The 15,682-nt window shown below is 47.7% G+C and overlaps 1 protein-coding gene across 1 annotated transcript; it reads right to left on the bottom strand.

Moving 5' to 3' along the window:
- Positions 1–487: 487 nt before the first annotated feature.
- Positions 488–5,220, bottom strand: LOC119401814 (P2X purinoceptor 7-like). Its single transcript, XM_049418221.1, has 5 exons — positions 5,035–5,220; positions 4,753–4,959; positions 4,433–4,556; positions 1,184–1,218; positions 488–605 (listed from the first exon to the last, which is right to left on the bottom strand). The coding sequence occupies exons 1-5, from the start codon at positions 5,175–5,177 to the stop codon at positions 488–490; spliced, it is 627 nt and encodes a 208-aa protein (XP_049274178.1). The 5' UTR covers positions 5,178–5,220.
- Positions 5,221–15,682: the final 10,462 nt, after the last annotated feature.

Raw genomic sequence — 15,682 nt, 5'->3', positions numbered from 1 at the left:
AGGAGCCTTGTGTCCTAGCTAAACTAAACTTAGGATCACCTTTGTTCTCCTCTCTCGCGACTTCTTCGCATCTATCGTGCGCTACACTTTTAGACGGTTGATCACTCCGCCACTCTGCCTCACTCTCTACTTCCTTTTCCTTTTTCTGAAACTTTCGTTTGGACATGCCATACGTTTCTGCCTCACTCAATCGTTCAGAGGCCTCTCTACTTGCTAGAGTCAAATCTAAACGCCTGTGCTCATTTTCGATTTGAGGCTCGGTTGTCTCCGCAACTGTGGCTTTCGCAGCCAGTTCTCGCCTCTTTGATCTGGTTAGTGCTTGCGCTATGCCCTCTCCCAACGTGACGCCTTTCTCCCTTAGCATTTGATCGGACTTATTTGAGAACAAGTGAGAATACTTAGGTGGGAGATTGGGCGACACCGCGGCTTCCGGATGCCTCGCTGCCTCCAGCACTACTATTATGAATAATCTCTAGCTGTGGCCGCTTCATTTCAAGCTCGTGCTTTCGTTTATCTGCCTCGGCTTCTGCCGCTTCTCGTTCGGCTTCTGCCGTTTCTCTTTCGGCTTCTGCTGCTTCTCTTTCGGCTTCTGCCGCTTCCCTCTCCTGAATATCCATGACACATGTCTCAATCTTTGCAAAGGCTTCTGGCAAGTGCCTCTGCAAGAAGAAACAAAGAAGTTCTCCGCGTTCATTACACCGTTTGACGTATATGAATACAACCGACTTCCATTAGGCTCGAAAAATTCTCGTGCCTGGTTTCAGCAGATGATGAACAGTGTTTTGAAGCCACACTTGGAAATATTCTGTAACGTGTACATTGACGACATTCTCGTGTACTCACAGTCAGAAGGGGAGCACTCTAAACACCTTGGAAATGTGCTACAAGCCTTTAGCGACGCGGATCTGAAGTTGAATGAGAAGAGCGAATTCTAAGCCAAAAGTTGTTTTCCTTGGGAGAGTGTTCAACAGAAATACCAAGCGTACTAAACAGGAGTCCGTCCAAAGGATCGTGACGCTTACAAAGCCACATGACATTCACTGACTCCCTGCACTGATGCACCTTTTGAATATGTCAGAGCCTAGAGGGAAATTGGACCGATCGGTCAATGAACTTTAGCAGTACCACTTTGACGCCTTCAATTGCGCAGGTAGTCATCTCACATACGCTGTCGCAAACTCACGATTGGTGGTCGATGTCCCGCATGGAACCGTAAACCTGATGAAATTATGGGAAGGTTATGAAAGCCTGCACTTCATGGATGGCAAGTTCGCTGTACCTGAGACACTGATTGCCATACTGCTTTACTTGTACCATGATAGCTCGGAATCAGGTGGTCACGAAGGCTTCTGGGGAACCTATAACGAACTTTTTAAGCAGTTCACATAGACATACATGAAAAAGACATTGAATACTGTGTTAAGTCCTTTCACTTGTGTCAAGTGAACAAAGCGAAGTACCGGCCTCGACCCAACGAGCTTGTCTTGCCGAACCACTCGGACAAACCCTTTGAAGTTATACACGTGGACTTTGTGGAATTGAAAAAGATGGGTCCTAGAGTTTGCAAGACACAGTCTTTCCTGATTGCCATAGATCAGTGCACCAGAAGATAGAGGGACGTCTCGGACGATAAGACGCAGACAGCATTATGGCTTTACTTCGACGATATTCTCGCAGCTGAAAGTTGTGATATCTGACAATGGACCCGCAATTTTAAGCAAGGAGCTTCAGCAGTGGGCAAATAGCCGTGGCATTACGCTACGCCGTTGTGCTCCATTTTACCCGCAAGCAAATGGAATGGCTGAAAGAGCCATCCGTGACATCAAGCAATTCTTGTTGATGTATCCAACATTGAAAGGCGGGTGGAAATGCTCTCTAGAGGTGGCTGTTGCTCACCCCTGCATAACGCACACTACGAGTCTTGGCTGCAGCCCACATTTCGCTGCGTACAGTGAAGTTCCAATATTGCCAGCCGACAAAGAACATGGAATCGATGAAAAACTGCAGCTTTTTGAACACCGGAAAACCAGCCAGGAACAAAAAAGCTACCAGAAGGTGACGAAGCTCCAATTCGACAAGCGACACCGAGGACACAGGCCGGATATTGCACTAAACGATCTCGTGCTTGAGCGGAAGGGTCTTGGACCTAGGGTCTTGGACAGGTCTTGGAAGGGTCTTGGACACAAGAATTCTTGGACCTTTCCAGGTCGTGAAAATATCGGTTCAACAACGTGTGCTAAAGACCTTAGGTTACCTCAGTGACGGACACCTTGAATTTGCAGCTGCTAGCAACGTTCTTCGGTATCACCCCAAGAGGCCTGAAGACAAAGAAAAAGAAAAAAAAGCGGGGGGGAGTGTAAGGAAGAATACGCAAGAGTAGTTTTTGGAGGTCGAGGAAGAGGAAGAACTGAAATAAATAGTAGTGGCGACCGTATTAGTATTGCGATTTTCGGCATCGTCACAAGTGTGTTCATGGCTTTTCGCAGTGTCTACTTTGAATACTTTAGCATGCTATATGCAGCCGCTGTGCACTGCCATGCTATGTACTTCATAAAGAAGCCGAAGCAACATGTGAACAAGCAAGCTCAGCAGTCGCCTGTTTTGGAGTAATGAAGCAAGGAACATCCAACACAATCACTCTTCGCATTTTTCCTAGATGAGAAGAAATATGCTCAATCGATGCACTGTGTAATGAATGGCCAGCAACCATGTAGAGACCCAACGGTCTGGTTTTGTCAACTGACTTGATTTTGTTTTGCACTGCCTACACTGACTGTTTGGTAGCACACTACTTGCAATTTGAAGTGTTCAGAATTTGGTGATTTCATGTAATGTATAAAAAAAGTCATGGAAGCGCATACACTAATCCAACAGCAGCAGAAACTGTGAAGAGCCATGGAAGATTGATTTTGTACTCTATGACCAGCAGTGAAACCTGTGGTCTACAGCATAAACACTGAGCTGATCCAGTGAGCAACAGAATGGCACATATTTCAGCACCTGTGTTTTCAAATCTCAACCAGAATGACAGTTAGGAAATCGCATATAAGTTTATGACAGCATTCAAAATAAAATGCAGTTTCTGAAGTCATGCTGAAATCTGTCAAGCCTACCACATAAACTAGAATGAAACATGTGTGAGCCAGCTGTCAATGTGAGGCAGCCGTTGGGCAACACGTGTGAGCCATCTTTTAGAGAAGGCAATAACAATTATTCATTGATATTTAACATAGGTCAGCAAAAAACTTGGAGCTCACTGAGACTCACTCAAGAAATATATTTTGCTCTGAGAGCTCACTCAGACTCACCATAAGTTTTCTCTACAGGGCACACTCGACTCGGGATCACTAAACGTTTTCTCAACCGGACTCACTCACACTCACGGCTTCACCTGAGCCTGAGTGAGTCGACTCATGAGTCCATTGGCGTAAAATTGGCTTTTTCAATCATGGTGTCAATGCTCTTTACACCATTATCTCGCATAATCCGTGCTCTATGATATCCCTTTTGATCTTGTACCTTCAAATACGACTTATCGGTAGTTTGAATCCAGTAAGGACGAAACGCACGATTCACACCAGATATTTTTGTCGGGAGCTTCCCATGAAAAATTTAGTGGGGGGTAGTCATGGCACCACTTCCCCTAACTCACACCTCTGATCAATAAATATTGATGTGGTGCTTGAAAGCTAGTGTGCTGAGATGTGTGTGGATAGACCTCAATATAAATGTAAGTCGATGTAACGCTGCAGATGAGTATATAGGACCATAAGTCGGCAACTAAAGGTGGAACTCAATAATTTATCTTGCACTTAGGACTCACTCTAACTCCCTCAAATTTTCTTCAACTGGTCTCGCTCGGACTCATACTCACCACAGTATTACGAAGTCTGAGTCAGTCGACTCATGAGTGAGTTTGAGTTTGCCGACATATGATATTTAACGAATTTCGCTGCTAGTGCTGCTCAATGTGTTTATGCATCAGTAACATACGCTTTCCCATTGATAAAACTTTCGAGCAATGAAAGTGCACATTCAATGTTACTGTTTCATCAGCCATTACTTCAAAATAAATGTGCAGTTCATGGCAGTGTCTGTGTCATGCTGTGTCCTTTTATTTTCTGTAATTTTCACACATTAGCATTACACGAACGTAGTTGCTGTAAGATAGCGCTTACTGAATGCATGGTGCAGTAGAGCACATCATGATTTCACTGCTGTGGTGAAAAATGCAGGAAGCGGCATACTGAAATACAGCAAAAATTATGTACTGCAGTTACAGAAAACGACTAAGTGTGACCTCGAGAAGATTACGCGTGAATAAAAAGAATATTCCGAAATGTATGAGCAGGTAACGCAATTAGAAATAATAAAAATGCCGCGCGGCGAACCTTCAAACTTCCAGTCGTGGGTGCTGGAATCCCACGTATACCGCAGACGGAAATTCTTGTCGAATGCGCGCGACAACACAAGCAGGCAGCACGACTCTGTTTCCCCTGCCAAGACGCCTCCAGATCCACTTCGTAAACAGGCGGTAGGCCACGAAGCGGTACTTCCTGCAGGCAAAGCTACCGGCATTAGCCACAGATGGAAACGGCGCGGAGACGATACAAAGAAAAGACGAATCGCGTCTCCGTGTTGCTTCCATCTATGTAACATACCAACTGGCCCATCAAGAAACCCTTCAAGATTAGCCAACCATTTCAATAAAATTAACCTCGTAACGCTGTGATGAACGTGTACCTTACTCACTTATGCAATTCTCCTTCGATTTGCACACCGAGCTCTTGAAAAGCGTAGTAAGCTGCCTCGAGGACTCCAGGATTAAGACAAATGCTCGGGAAATACGCATGCCGTGTGATGTAGTCCTCGTTGCCTTTCGCAAAAACTTCCTCAAGCTCCATGCAGCACACATTCTCCTCCGGATTTGCACTGGCCACGCATAGACCGCACGTGCACCTGCATTGATGATGCCATTAGTGCGGGACGGGTAACAACGAGTGGGCAACTGTGGGCAAACTTTGCAGAGCGTACCAACCCATATCGTCGCCAAGATCTCGGGAAGCCGTTGACGGCGGCTCCTCATCTCGAGCCGAGGTGGTCTGGCACGGCGTGTCACCGTACGGGTCCACCACGTTGGCGATCCTTTGAAGGCGTGCGCGCAACACAGGGTCCATACCGGCCCGATTCGTAGGGGCACGGGCCGGCACGGCAGCAACAGTGGTTAATAATAATAATATCTGGGGTTTAACGTCCCAAAACCACCATATGATTATGAGAGACGCCGTAGTGGAGGGCTCCGGAAATTTCGACCACCTGGGGTTCTTTAACGTGCACCTAAAGCTAAGTACACGGGCCTCAGACATTTTCGCCTCCATCGAAAATGCAGCCGCCGCGGCCGGGATTCGATCCCGCGACCTTCGGGTCAGCAGTCGAGCGCCATAACCACTAGACCACCGTGGCGGGGCGGCAGCAACAGTGGTTAGTCAACGAACAGTTTACCCAGATACCACACAGAGTTGACGGCGAGCTGGAGCGTCGGAGTCGCGGCAACCGGAAGTAGACGCTGTTCGAGACAGCGCGTCAGCGGTGACGTATGCCACACGAGATGAGGAGGGGCACTCAGCTGGCTGAGCGAGGAGGGCAAAGCGGTTTTGGAAGAGGGTAGCGTAGGAGAGAGGGAAAGAAGCGATCGTCGCGTTTCGATCATCAAACGCGTGTAACTCCGCTATTACGGCACCGTGTCGAAAAATTCTCACGGCTACGTGTTCGTTCTAGACTCGAGCACAACTTGCTCATCTCAACTAAATTTCGACCGCTGGGTGGTTTAGGGGCCCTATAAGGCAACTCTACCACTTGCTACTTAGAATGTTTGAATGCTAGTGAGAGCGAGAGGAAGAAAAAAATGTAATGAGTAAAAGCAGGGGTGTTAACCGAAAAATAAAGATCCGGTTGTATACGCTGCACTGGGGAAGGAGTAAGGGACGACAGAAAAGGGAAAGATTAATGATAGAGGGAGGGAGGTAAGTAGAAACAGACCCACACGCACAGGTGTGTCATAATGTTCAACGAGGCGGGTCGCTCGCAGAAACTTCAACAGCGCCTTCGTCGATTTCGGGAGTAAAGCTCGATGTTTCTGACATTCCAGATTTGATTGCTCAGAAATCGGATTGTCGTTGAGGCGCGCAAGCACTGTTGAGAGGGATTGTCTTTGGGTGCTGTACTCAGGCCAATGACATAGAATGTGTTCGATGGTTTTGTCGCTGCCAGAATGGTCACATGCATCACTGTCTGCCATTCCACTTGGCGTGTCCTATGTCTGGATAGGGCACGCCAAGCCACACGCGGCAGAAAACAGTCTTCACGAATCGGGGTAGCTCAGGTGGAAAATTGAGTAGTAGGCACGGCTCCAGGCGGTTAAGGCTGGTATGGAGTAAGCCGCGCGCGTTCTATACTGATCTTGCGGCATCATGAATGTGTGCAATAATCTTTGACGCTGCGTCACTTCTTGACAGTCGAATAGGTTGGATTACTAGTGATACTACTTCAACAAACGAGAAAAACCCGTATTAAAATAACGCAGTTTTTACGACTCGTGTGCCCTTTCTCAGCTCCGAATGAAGGAAGCCGTCGTTCTCTAATTTATTAGGAAACAAATAGAGGCAGTTTTCTCTTGCCTACGCACGCCAACGCCAAGCAAGTGCCTTAACGTAGAAACTACAAACACTCGGCTCCACACCCACGCCTTCCTCCTGCATATCCTGTTCCAGCCGGCTGCGAACTCTGCGTATGGCTCGCCGACTAGGCCGCAGTGCGGGCGCCAACCCTACGCGTTGACTGGCACCTGTCACCGCGCCTACGTTAAAGCTTTCTTAAATGCGAATCATTTCTTAGCGAACTTCTACGACTTTGAGCGCATCTATCTATCTATCTATCTATCTATCTATCTATCTATCTATCTATCTATCTATCTATCTATCTATCTATCTATCTATCTATCTATCTATCTATCTATCTATCTATCTATCTATCTATCGAGCTGCCTACGACTGCCTGCTCTCCTGGGCATTTCGTTGATGGGGTGCATAGCAAAATTGGTATGGCACATGACTGTCGTGCCCACATGTCAGGCAGAAGGGCTTTCAAAACCAATTGGATCGCTTGACCTTGGTGGTTTCTTTCGCACGCTCATTAACGCCGTCGCCGAGTCGCTCCTCTAGAAGTTCAAATGTGAACACCACAGTGCTGGGTTTGAGAAAGAGCGAGGAACGGTGAGACCTGAGGTCGTCCCGTATCTGCACTGGATTTCACACAACCTCAAGAAGGTTGCAAGCAGGCAGGGCATGCCAATTGTTTTTTTCCGCGCCACGGAAGCTATCTTGGATTTGCCCGCGTATTCAAAATGACGACAACAAAAAAGTGGTTGTGGCAAGAAGCACTAAAACTCCTACACAAAATGTGCCAGCGGTATTGTTTACGAATTTCCGCCTCCAGCGGCAAGACATATGTCGGCCAGACGGGAAGGTGCGGGAATGAGCGTGCGCGGGAACACGAGCTGTCACTAAAAGGTAAAGATGGGGCACAGTTGCCGGCCCACTGCAATTCCCACAAGTGTGAGCCATATCTGCATAAAATTCAGATTCTGGGGAGAAGCAGGGACACCACTGCTCGAGAACTGTTGGAAGCTTTTCACATAAAAGCACCAGGTTTCTTATGTATTAGTGAAACTTCATTGTTCCTTTCGCAGGCAGAGAGCACGTTCTTGCATCGCAGGTTTTGATTAAGATGGCATCCAATCGTTCTGAGCCTGCCTCTTTGCGCATGTCTATACCTATGTATTGCATTGCACAAAACGTTATCTGTTGGCTGTTGCCTTGCTTTCTGCGCATGCGTTTGCATATGTATACTACTGCAGTAAATTTGGAACAAACAGTCGAAAGTCTGCGCTCCCCTTCTCTTGTGATTTCTTTGCACGAAATAGCCACATCCGTGGCTTCTGAAAGAACATGAACTGGCGAGCCCAACAACGTGTGCTTCTAAAAAAAACAACTATAATGAAAAGTTCCGTTGGCAGGAGTCGAGTCCATGACTTCTCGGCCGGCGACAATGGCTTGGCGGGTTTAGCCCATTGAGCTACCGCCAAAGACATAACGGAGGCCACATGAACGCACACTTAAAATTGAAAGAATACCTTAAAATACGATTGTCTGCGCATGCTCTTACAAAGCACAAAAACAACTCATGACGACACTCTTGGTTAGACAGTGTCAAAATAAGTTTTATTTGTGCCTTGTTAGAGCATGCACAGCTAATCGTATTTTGAGGCGTTCTTTCAAGAAAATATTCAGTTGAAAGTCGGCACTTATTTCGTGTTCACTATTTCTTAGTCCTCGTGTCCACGTTCATTTTGTGATGTTTACACCAGCTGTGAATGCTTACCAACTTGCCCACTTCTCAATCCTATTCTGTTCTATGGAGCATTGCCGGCTTAGCAGTCAGTGTTGCGGTGCATAAGCTTTACAATGTAAAGGCATGTAGGCAAACTACTTTGAAGACCCCTGGCCTATTGTTATTGCGGCGTTTTACTTTATTTCCGTGTGCCAAAGTTGCAAAACCTTTCACAAATTTCAGTCAAATGTTCGCCTTGCAGAGAGTGTTGGAAACTGGGCCTGGGACCTGGAGCATGAGACCTAGAGAAAATTTTCATACACTGTGACTAAGGATAATTGCACTATTTGGCTTATGCAAAACCTTGTCTTAAGAAAGTCAATTTTAAAGGTAATGCATTGCATTCATGCTCTAATTTCTACCTAGGCATCACAAGGTTGAAGGTGATTCGTTGAACTACCTAGTGCCATTCAATAATAGGTCAACAGTGAAAAGTATGGGCCGTATGCACCTCGTGATGTGTGTTAGTTCTGTAGGGTAAGTTCGTATATTCATCTAGACTTAAACAGTCATATTCATGGCGCATCCAGTGAGTGCTGGTACGATGACATTTAAGGTAATATCAAGCAGTAATGAGCATCACAATTTTTCAGAGTATACTCATTTCATAACCGGTAGAAGTAGGGTACCACAGGCTTATAGGCAGGTTTAAGTACACCTTCGTAGCTTTAGCCAGAAGGAAGTGAAGTACTCACAAGAAGAGATAGTTAATGATTTTCAATTGGCACAGCTTTAGATTTAAAGGCATTGTAAAGAACTAACAAGAAGAGATAGTTTATGATTTTCAATTGGCACAGCTTTAGATTTAAAGGCACTGTAAAGAACGAAAACTCTCTACTGTGGCAGGCCTCGCATGTTAAACATATGTGCGTTTCGTCACATATGGCCCTAGTTTTAATTATTTATTTGGCAGAACGTGCAGTGACTTTTGAGGATCAATAATACCTTTCTTGTCAAAAAGCTCCCATGATGAAACAATGATGAACACCACAACTACCCATCGTACCTTGTTCTTTGTCATGTGTTAGACGTGGTAAAGAAGAAACATGAACAAACTAATCTGCAGTGTTTTCCTCTGCCATATTTTTCCACATATTACAAGAATAGCAGTTTAATCAGGCCGTAACTAGCCCAAAAAAGGTTCACCTGAAGTCACAGCTAAGCATCCTAACTACTATTCTGTGCACCACGTAGAATTGGGCCGCTTCCTATGCGACACGCCTAAAGAACCGCTTAACGAACGACTAGCAGCGGCCGTAATTTACCAGATTTCGTGCCTGGCGCCCTGTATTCTAGCCAGGATTTGATTGAGAGTGTGGTGCGGGATTTTCGCATAAATGCTGTTTACGAAGGTACTCCCGAGTGCTTATAAAGGCGGGATAGTTTCTTGAGGCATGGGATTGATTTCCATGCAAACGCTTTAATACTTGTTGAACAAAAATATCCCAACTGCTTGAAAGACAACATTTTCATGATCTCGATCGAGAAGCAGTTTTACCGACCATTTTGGAGAAGTGGTCTGGCCCAGAGTGTGGCTTGAAATTTCTCGATGATTACTCACGCCAACGAACGCTTTGCCTTCTCCGGATGAATTATCTAGGCGAGTTCGTCGATAGCACTTTATGAAGTATCCAGGCTTGTCTATCGATGAAAAGTTTGCTGATTCATTCTTATTCATTCCAGTCATTGCGTGTTCACACTCAGTTTTGCTGGGCTATTTCAGTATACCTAAGCCAGTCTTATTTATTCTATATATTCCGAGCTCTTTTTCCGTTAATTTCAATTTCGCTGACTCAATCATCGTCTTTTTTTAGGTGGGTGATTATTAGTGAGCCATTATCGATGGCTTCAAGTGATGCCACTGAAAGAGCCACGTTGGAGCACCAACATTGTGGGACGCGAACTTTGTGATGCCACGTTAGGGCTATCAAACTATAGAAAAGTTGCAAGGCGGGCACCACATAAGAACCATGTGGTGCCCAAAAATAAACCATTTCTGCGAAGTGTAGCGCTGTGTGTGTGTCTCCGTGTTCTTCTTGTGTCCCGTTACCTTGTGCTACCATATTTATTCAATAGTGCTATCAGTACACCGCATGTCGGTTCCATCGTTATTCATGCACGCAAGCCCAATAACGTTCGTTGTCACATTGGAGCAGGTTGATCACCGCATGATTGTACTCCCTTGACGTCATTAAAGCCGCCATGGTGGAGCCATGCTGTGAATTCATGACGTCACGTGCAAGCTAGGAATAGCTGTGTCGTTATCATTTATTCTCAAGTTTACTTATTCATCCCTATTCACGCGCACTCTTACTTGTCATCGTTAGTCATACTAATTGGTGCATAGTCAGTTTAGTTATAATATTCGTTATTATTATAATGTAATACTACTACTATTACCTAGATCTCCCACTACTACTATTATCCTCTTATCTGGTCACGTGGTCGTGACGTCGACGAAGGCAGCAGTCACCACGTTCGCGATGAAAATCTTTTTTTGGCCGAACTTGTGGCCGGGAAACTGAAAGTCAACTGAAAGCGTCGAACACAGCGTCGACCGTCGATCAACTGACAAGTGGTGAAGTGCGTCGGCATTTATAATTGTGACGTCGAATATTCCAGTCTTATCATTGGTGGTCGCGCAAGCTCTGGAATAATCTATGCTGTTCGCGGCCTGCGCGCAATCTTAACAAAACGATCTACAATAATCGCGATGCTTCTCGAACAATAAGGCTCGGTTTGCGCTGAGCGTTTCTGGCAATCTTTGTGGGCGAAAACAGAATACAACAAAAGTGATAATAAGGAAAGCACGGGGCAATGCCCCCCTCTGAAAAAGCATCGTCCCGATGCTTAAAACAGAGCATGGGGGGGGGTATAGTCAATGCATGCAGCAATAAATAACAACAATAAAGAAAGAAAGCACAATAAACAATAATCGCAAGCAAGAAAGTACAATAATAAAGGAAAAGCACAGCCTTCAGAATCACTAACGCGCGTAATACGGCTTGAGGCATACGACATGGACGACTTCAGGTCACGCACGGCGCCGCTGAGAGTTCGTAATGCCGTCAGGGACAACCTCGTAGTCGAGTGCGCCGAGGCGCCGAAGCACCCTGTACGGTCCGAAGTATCGTCGAAGAAGCTTCTCACTAAGTCCCCGTCGGCAGTTTGGCGTCCATACCCATACACGGTCACCAGGTTGGTATTCCATGTGGCGTCGTCGAAGGTTGTAGCGGCGGCTGTCAGTCGTGTACTGGTCCTTAATCCGTAGGCGGACGAACTGTCGTGCTTCTTCGGCGCGCTGTAGGTAGGTGGTCACGTCGATGTTTTCCTCGTCGGTCACGTTTGGTAACATGGCGTCGAGCGTCGTTGCCGGGCTCCGTCCGTAGACCAACTTGTACGGCGTCATCTGCGTCGTTTCTTGTACGGCCGTGTTGTACGCGAAGGTCACGTACGGAAGGATGGCGTCCCACGTCTTGTGTTCGACGTTGACGTACATGGCCAGCATGTCGGCGATGGTCTTATTTAGACGCTCTGTCAGGCCGTTGGTCTGAGGCTGGTAGGCAGTGGTCCGGCGGTGGCTGGTCTGGCTGTACCTGAAGATCGCCTGAGTTAGGTCCACGGTAAACGCCGTACCTCTGTCGGTAATGAGGACCTCTGGGGCGCCATGACGCAGAACGGTGTCTTCAACGAAGAACTTCGCTACGTCGGCGGCACTGCCTCTAGGTAGGGCCCTTGTTTCGGCGTAGCGGGTTAGGTAGTCGGTAGCTACGGCGATCCACTTATTACCACTAGTCGACGTTGGGAACGGCTTCAGTAAGTCCATCCCGATCTGCTGGAACGGTCGCAGAGGTGCTTCGATCGGCTGAAGAAAGCCCGCTGGTCTTGTAGGCGGTGTCTTGCGTCGCTGACAGTCTCGGCATGTCCTTACGTAGCGAGTGACGTCGGCGGCAAGGCGCGGCCAGTAGTAAGTACTTTTCCTGTATTCTTGCCAGCATTCGGGAAACACCGAGGTGTCCTCCTGCGCCGTTTCCCACTTGAACTCGACGTCAGCCCTGGTAAGGTTAGTAGTGGCTCGGCGATGCGGGCAAAGTTTTTGACGAACCGCCTGTAATAGGCGCACAGGCCGAGAAATCGACGCACGGTCTTCTTGTCGTCAGGTGGCGGAAATGTAGCGATGGCAACTGTCTTCTGCGGGTCAGGGCGCACTCCGGACTTGCTTATCACATGTCCTAAGAACAAGAGCTCCTCCTACGCAAAGCGACACTTTTCTGGCTTCAGGGTGATGTTATGTTGCGTTGTTGTTGGGCCGCGATGAATACGGGCCCAGCCCAGTCGAGAGCAGAAGTGGAGCTGTTTATTCTCCAGATAAAGGTTACAGAAGCGTAACGTAGGTGGCGCTAGTTGCTGTCCTTTAGTTCAAGGCGGCTCATAGATGGCAGCACTAGAGAAGGAGCTGGAATATGGCGCGCATATGTAACACGCCCCCTTTTTTTTGTAAACCCGACTTTTCAGTTTTAAGTGAAGTCGCTTCTTAAGCTGGGATAGCGTGCAGGAGGCTTGATCCTTCTTCCGGAGCGGGTGGTTTGAGGTGGGCGAGGCCGTTCCTCAACTTGCAGTGTTGGAACTGGTGGGCTCGGCTCAGCTATGTCATAGTCCTCTGGCGAAGCCTCTGCAACAGTCTACTGTGTGTTGCTTGATCGCAGATGGATGCGATTTCTGAAGAAGATGCCTCCGGTGTCTGTCTTTACGGCGTATCTTCGAGGTTCTGGACCGACGTTCACCACGGTGGTTTTTTCCAATTTTTGGTTGAGGTGGAGCCACACAGGCTGACCAAGAATTTGTGCCGAGAGATTTCTTGTGTGACAGTCTCCATGTTTGTGTTGCTGCTTTTTGCCTTTCGTGGAGAAGCATGTGGTGAGTTGCAGTTGGAAAGCTCGGTCGTAGTACGCTTGGAAGGGTTGGTAGGAATGTGCGCAACTTCCTGTCCATTAACAGCTCAGCTGGAGATTTTCCTCCTCTTGCTGGAGTTTCTTGGATCAAAGTTGATACGAGAAGTCCTTGATCATGATCCGCTGTTTGCATCTGACTAAATGAGTCTGATGCACGTGACAGTGTGTCTGCTGCTGTCATTTGCTTGCCTGATGGCATCGTTATGGCTTTGATGACTTTCACTTTATCTGGGTCTGGAACGATCCCTTGAGGTGAGAGTTGGCGGCCCAAGTACGTAATCGTCGTCAAACCCAGCTGGAGCTTGGCCTTGTTGAGTTTTAGGTTGTTGGCGCGTGCTTTTGTGAGCACATTTCTGAGGTCTTGCTCATGCTCTTCAAGGTTTCGTGACGCGACCAGAACGTCGTCGAAGTAGTGCTTGACGGGAAGTTGCCGTTCGAAGACCCTGTCAATAGCTTGCTGGAAGAGCTCGGGGGCTGTTGCGAGGCCAAATGGAACACGAAGAAATCGATATTTTCCTCAGGGCGTCGTGAACGTACACAAACGTGAACTTGCTTCATCCAGGACCAGTTGGTAGAAAGCACTTTTCGCGTCAAGGACGGAGAATACTTTTGCACCGTTCAAGTTTGCGAAGAGTTCCTCCGCCACAGGCACCTGGTAGTGTTGTCTTTTGATGGCCTTATTTAAGTTCTGAGGATCTAAGCACAGTCGGACGCTGCCGTCTTTTTTGGGGATGATAACAATCGGATGGACCCACTCGGAAGGCTCCGTGATTTCGGTGATGATTCCATTTTGTTGCATTCGTTGCAGTTCTGCTTTGACTTTGTGCTCTAATGCGCTGGGCACACGGCGTGGAGCTGACACCGTGGGAGTTACTCCTTCCTTCAGTTGTGCGGAATAAACTCCAGAAAGTTTTCCGATGCCTTCAAATACACCAGGAAAGTCGTTGAGCACGTTTTCAAGTCGTTGCGTTGCTGTGCACGCAGCTACAGTTGTTTGCTGCGGTTGCCTTCTCGTGACAAGATTCAGGGCTTGGCATGCGTTGGCGCCCAAAATCGGCTTCAGCGGTTGGCTGACGACGAGAAACTTCAGGGTACACTCTTTTTCTTTAGTTGAGCAGCGCAGCTCGCATTCAGCGTCGATGGGAAGTTGCTGTCCCGTATAAGGTGTCACTCGTGCTGCTGTTGGCTTGAATGCAGGCTGCGATGGCCATGCGCTGAACTGATTTTTGGCATTATATTTACGACGGAGCCGGTGTCTAGCTTGAAGCTGACGTTGTGGCCATTTACGTTGACCGTTTCTGCCCACTTCGAGTTGCTGTTGATGTTGTGAAGGTCGAGACTCTCCAAGAAAAATTCTTGCTGCTGATCCTGTTGCTGCGGATCTTCGAGGAGACCTATTCGCTGGCGGGAGGTACTGCTGCCTCGTTGGCCTTGCCTACACAGACTGGCGAAATGCCCGAATTTGCCACAGTTGTAACAGTTGCAACCATAGGCAGGGCGTTTGCGTGGTCTGTGCGTTGTTCCACAGCGTGAACACTTTTGTTGCAGCTTCAGCTGTGGTTTCTGTTGCCGGTTCTCCATTGTTGCTGGTTTTTGTGAGCTCCATTGCTTCGGCTTCTGTAGGGCTTGCACTTCGAAATTCGGCTCCTGGAGCTGTTTTACGTGCTTCTTGGATATTTCCGCTGCCTTGCACGTTGCTATGATTTTGACGAGTGTGAGGTCCTGTTCGCGAAAAAGGCGCTCTCTTAATGCTGCATCTCTAATTTCTACGACGATGCGGTCGCCAATAAGTCGGTCTTTTCCCCCCCAAAGTCTCATTTTTCTGCTTGCCTCCGAAGGTCCGTTACAAACTCGTCGAATGTCTGGTTTTCTTTTTGCTTCATCGTGTTGAACACAGCAGACGCCTGTATTACGTTTTGTATTGTCTGTAGAGTGCGTCGAACTGTTCCAGGAGGTACGTAACTTGGTCCGTCGGCTGCTCGCCGTCGGTGGTTGGAGGTGGAGGGGGGAATGTCTGGGCGATGCGGCGGCCGTGGGGCCCGAGAACATGGACAAGTAGGGCCCCACGCGTAGCTGTATGCTTGGTGGCGTACTCACAAGCTTGCTCGTAGATGTTGTACGCTTCTTTACAGTCCTCCCAGGATTGCTGCAGGTTGTCGCCTGGCTCGAAATGTGCCGGTAGTTGCAGGAAGGCGCTGGCCATAGTTGCGGGGTGGTTGCGATCACTCTGACACCATGTTAGGTTGCGTTGTTGTTGGGCCGCGATGAATACGGGACCAGCC

This window comes from Rhipicephalus sanguineus, chromosome 8 (assembly GCF_013339695.2).
Source record: "Rhipicephalus sanguineus isolate Rsan-2018 chromosome 8, BIME_Rsan_1.4, whole genome shotgun sequence".
In the NCBI taxonomy this organism is placed as follows: Eukaryota; Metazoa; Arthropoda; class Arachnida; order Ixodida; family Ixodidae; genus Rhipicephalus; species Rhipicephalus sanguineus.
The sequence above is the reverse complement of the archived record's forward strand: the minus strand, read 5'-3'. Positions and strand labels throughout refer to the sequence as shown.

Coding starts and splice junctions, on each gene's coding strand:
- LOC119401814 (XM_049418221.1), bottom strand. CDS start 5,177: ATGGACCCTGTGTTGCGCGCACGCCTTCAAAGGATCGCCAACGTGGTG. Junction 4,960..5,034: donor CTTGGCGACGATATGGGTTG/GTACGCTCTGCA, acceptor TCATCAATGCAG/GTGCACGTGCGGTCTATGCG. Junction 4,557..4,752: donor ATCGAAGGAGAATTGCATAA/GTGAGTAAGGTA, acceptor CTTTGCCTGCAG/GAAGTACCGCTTCGTGGCCT.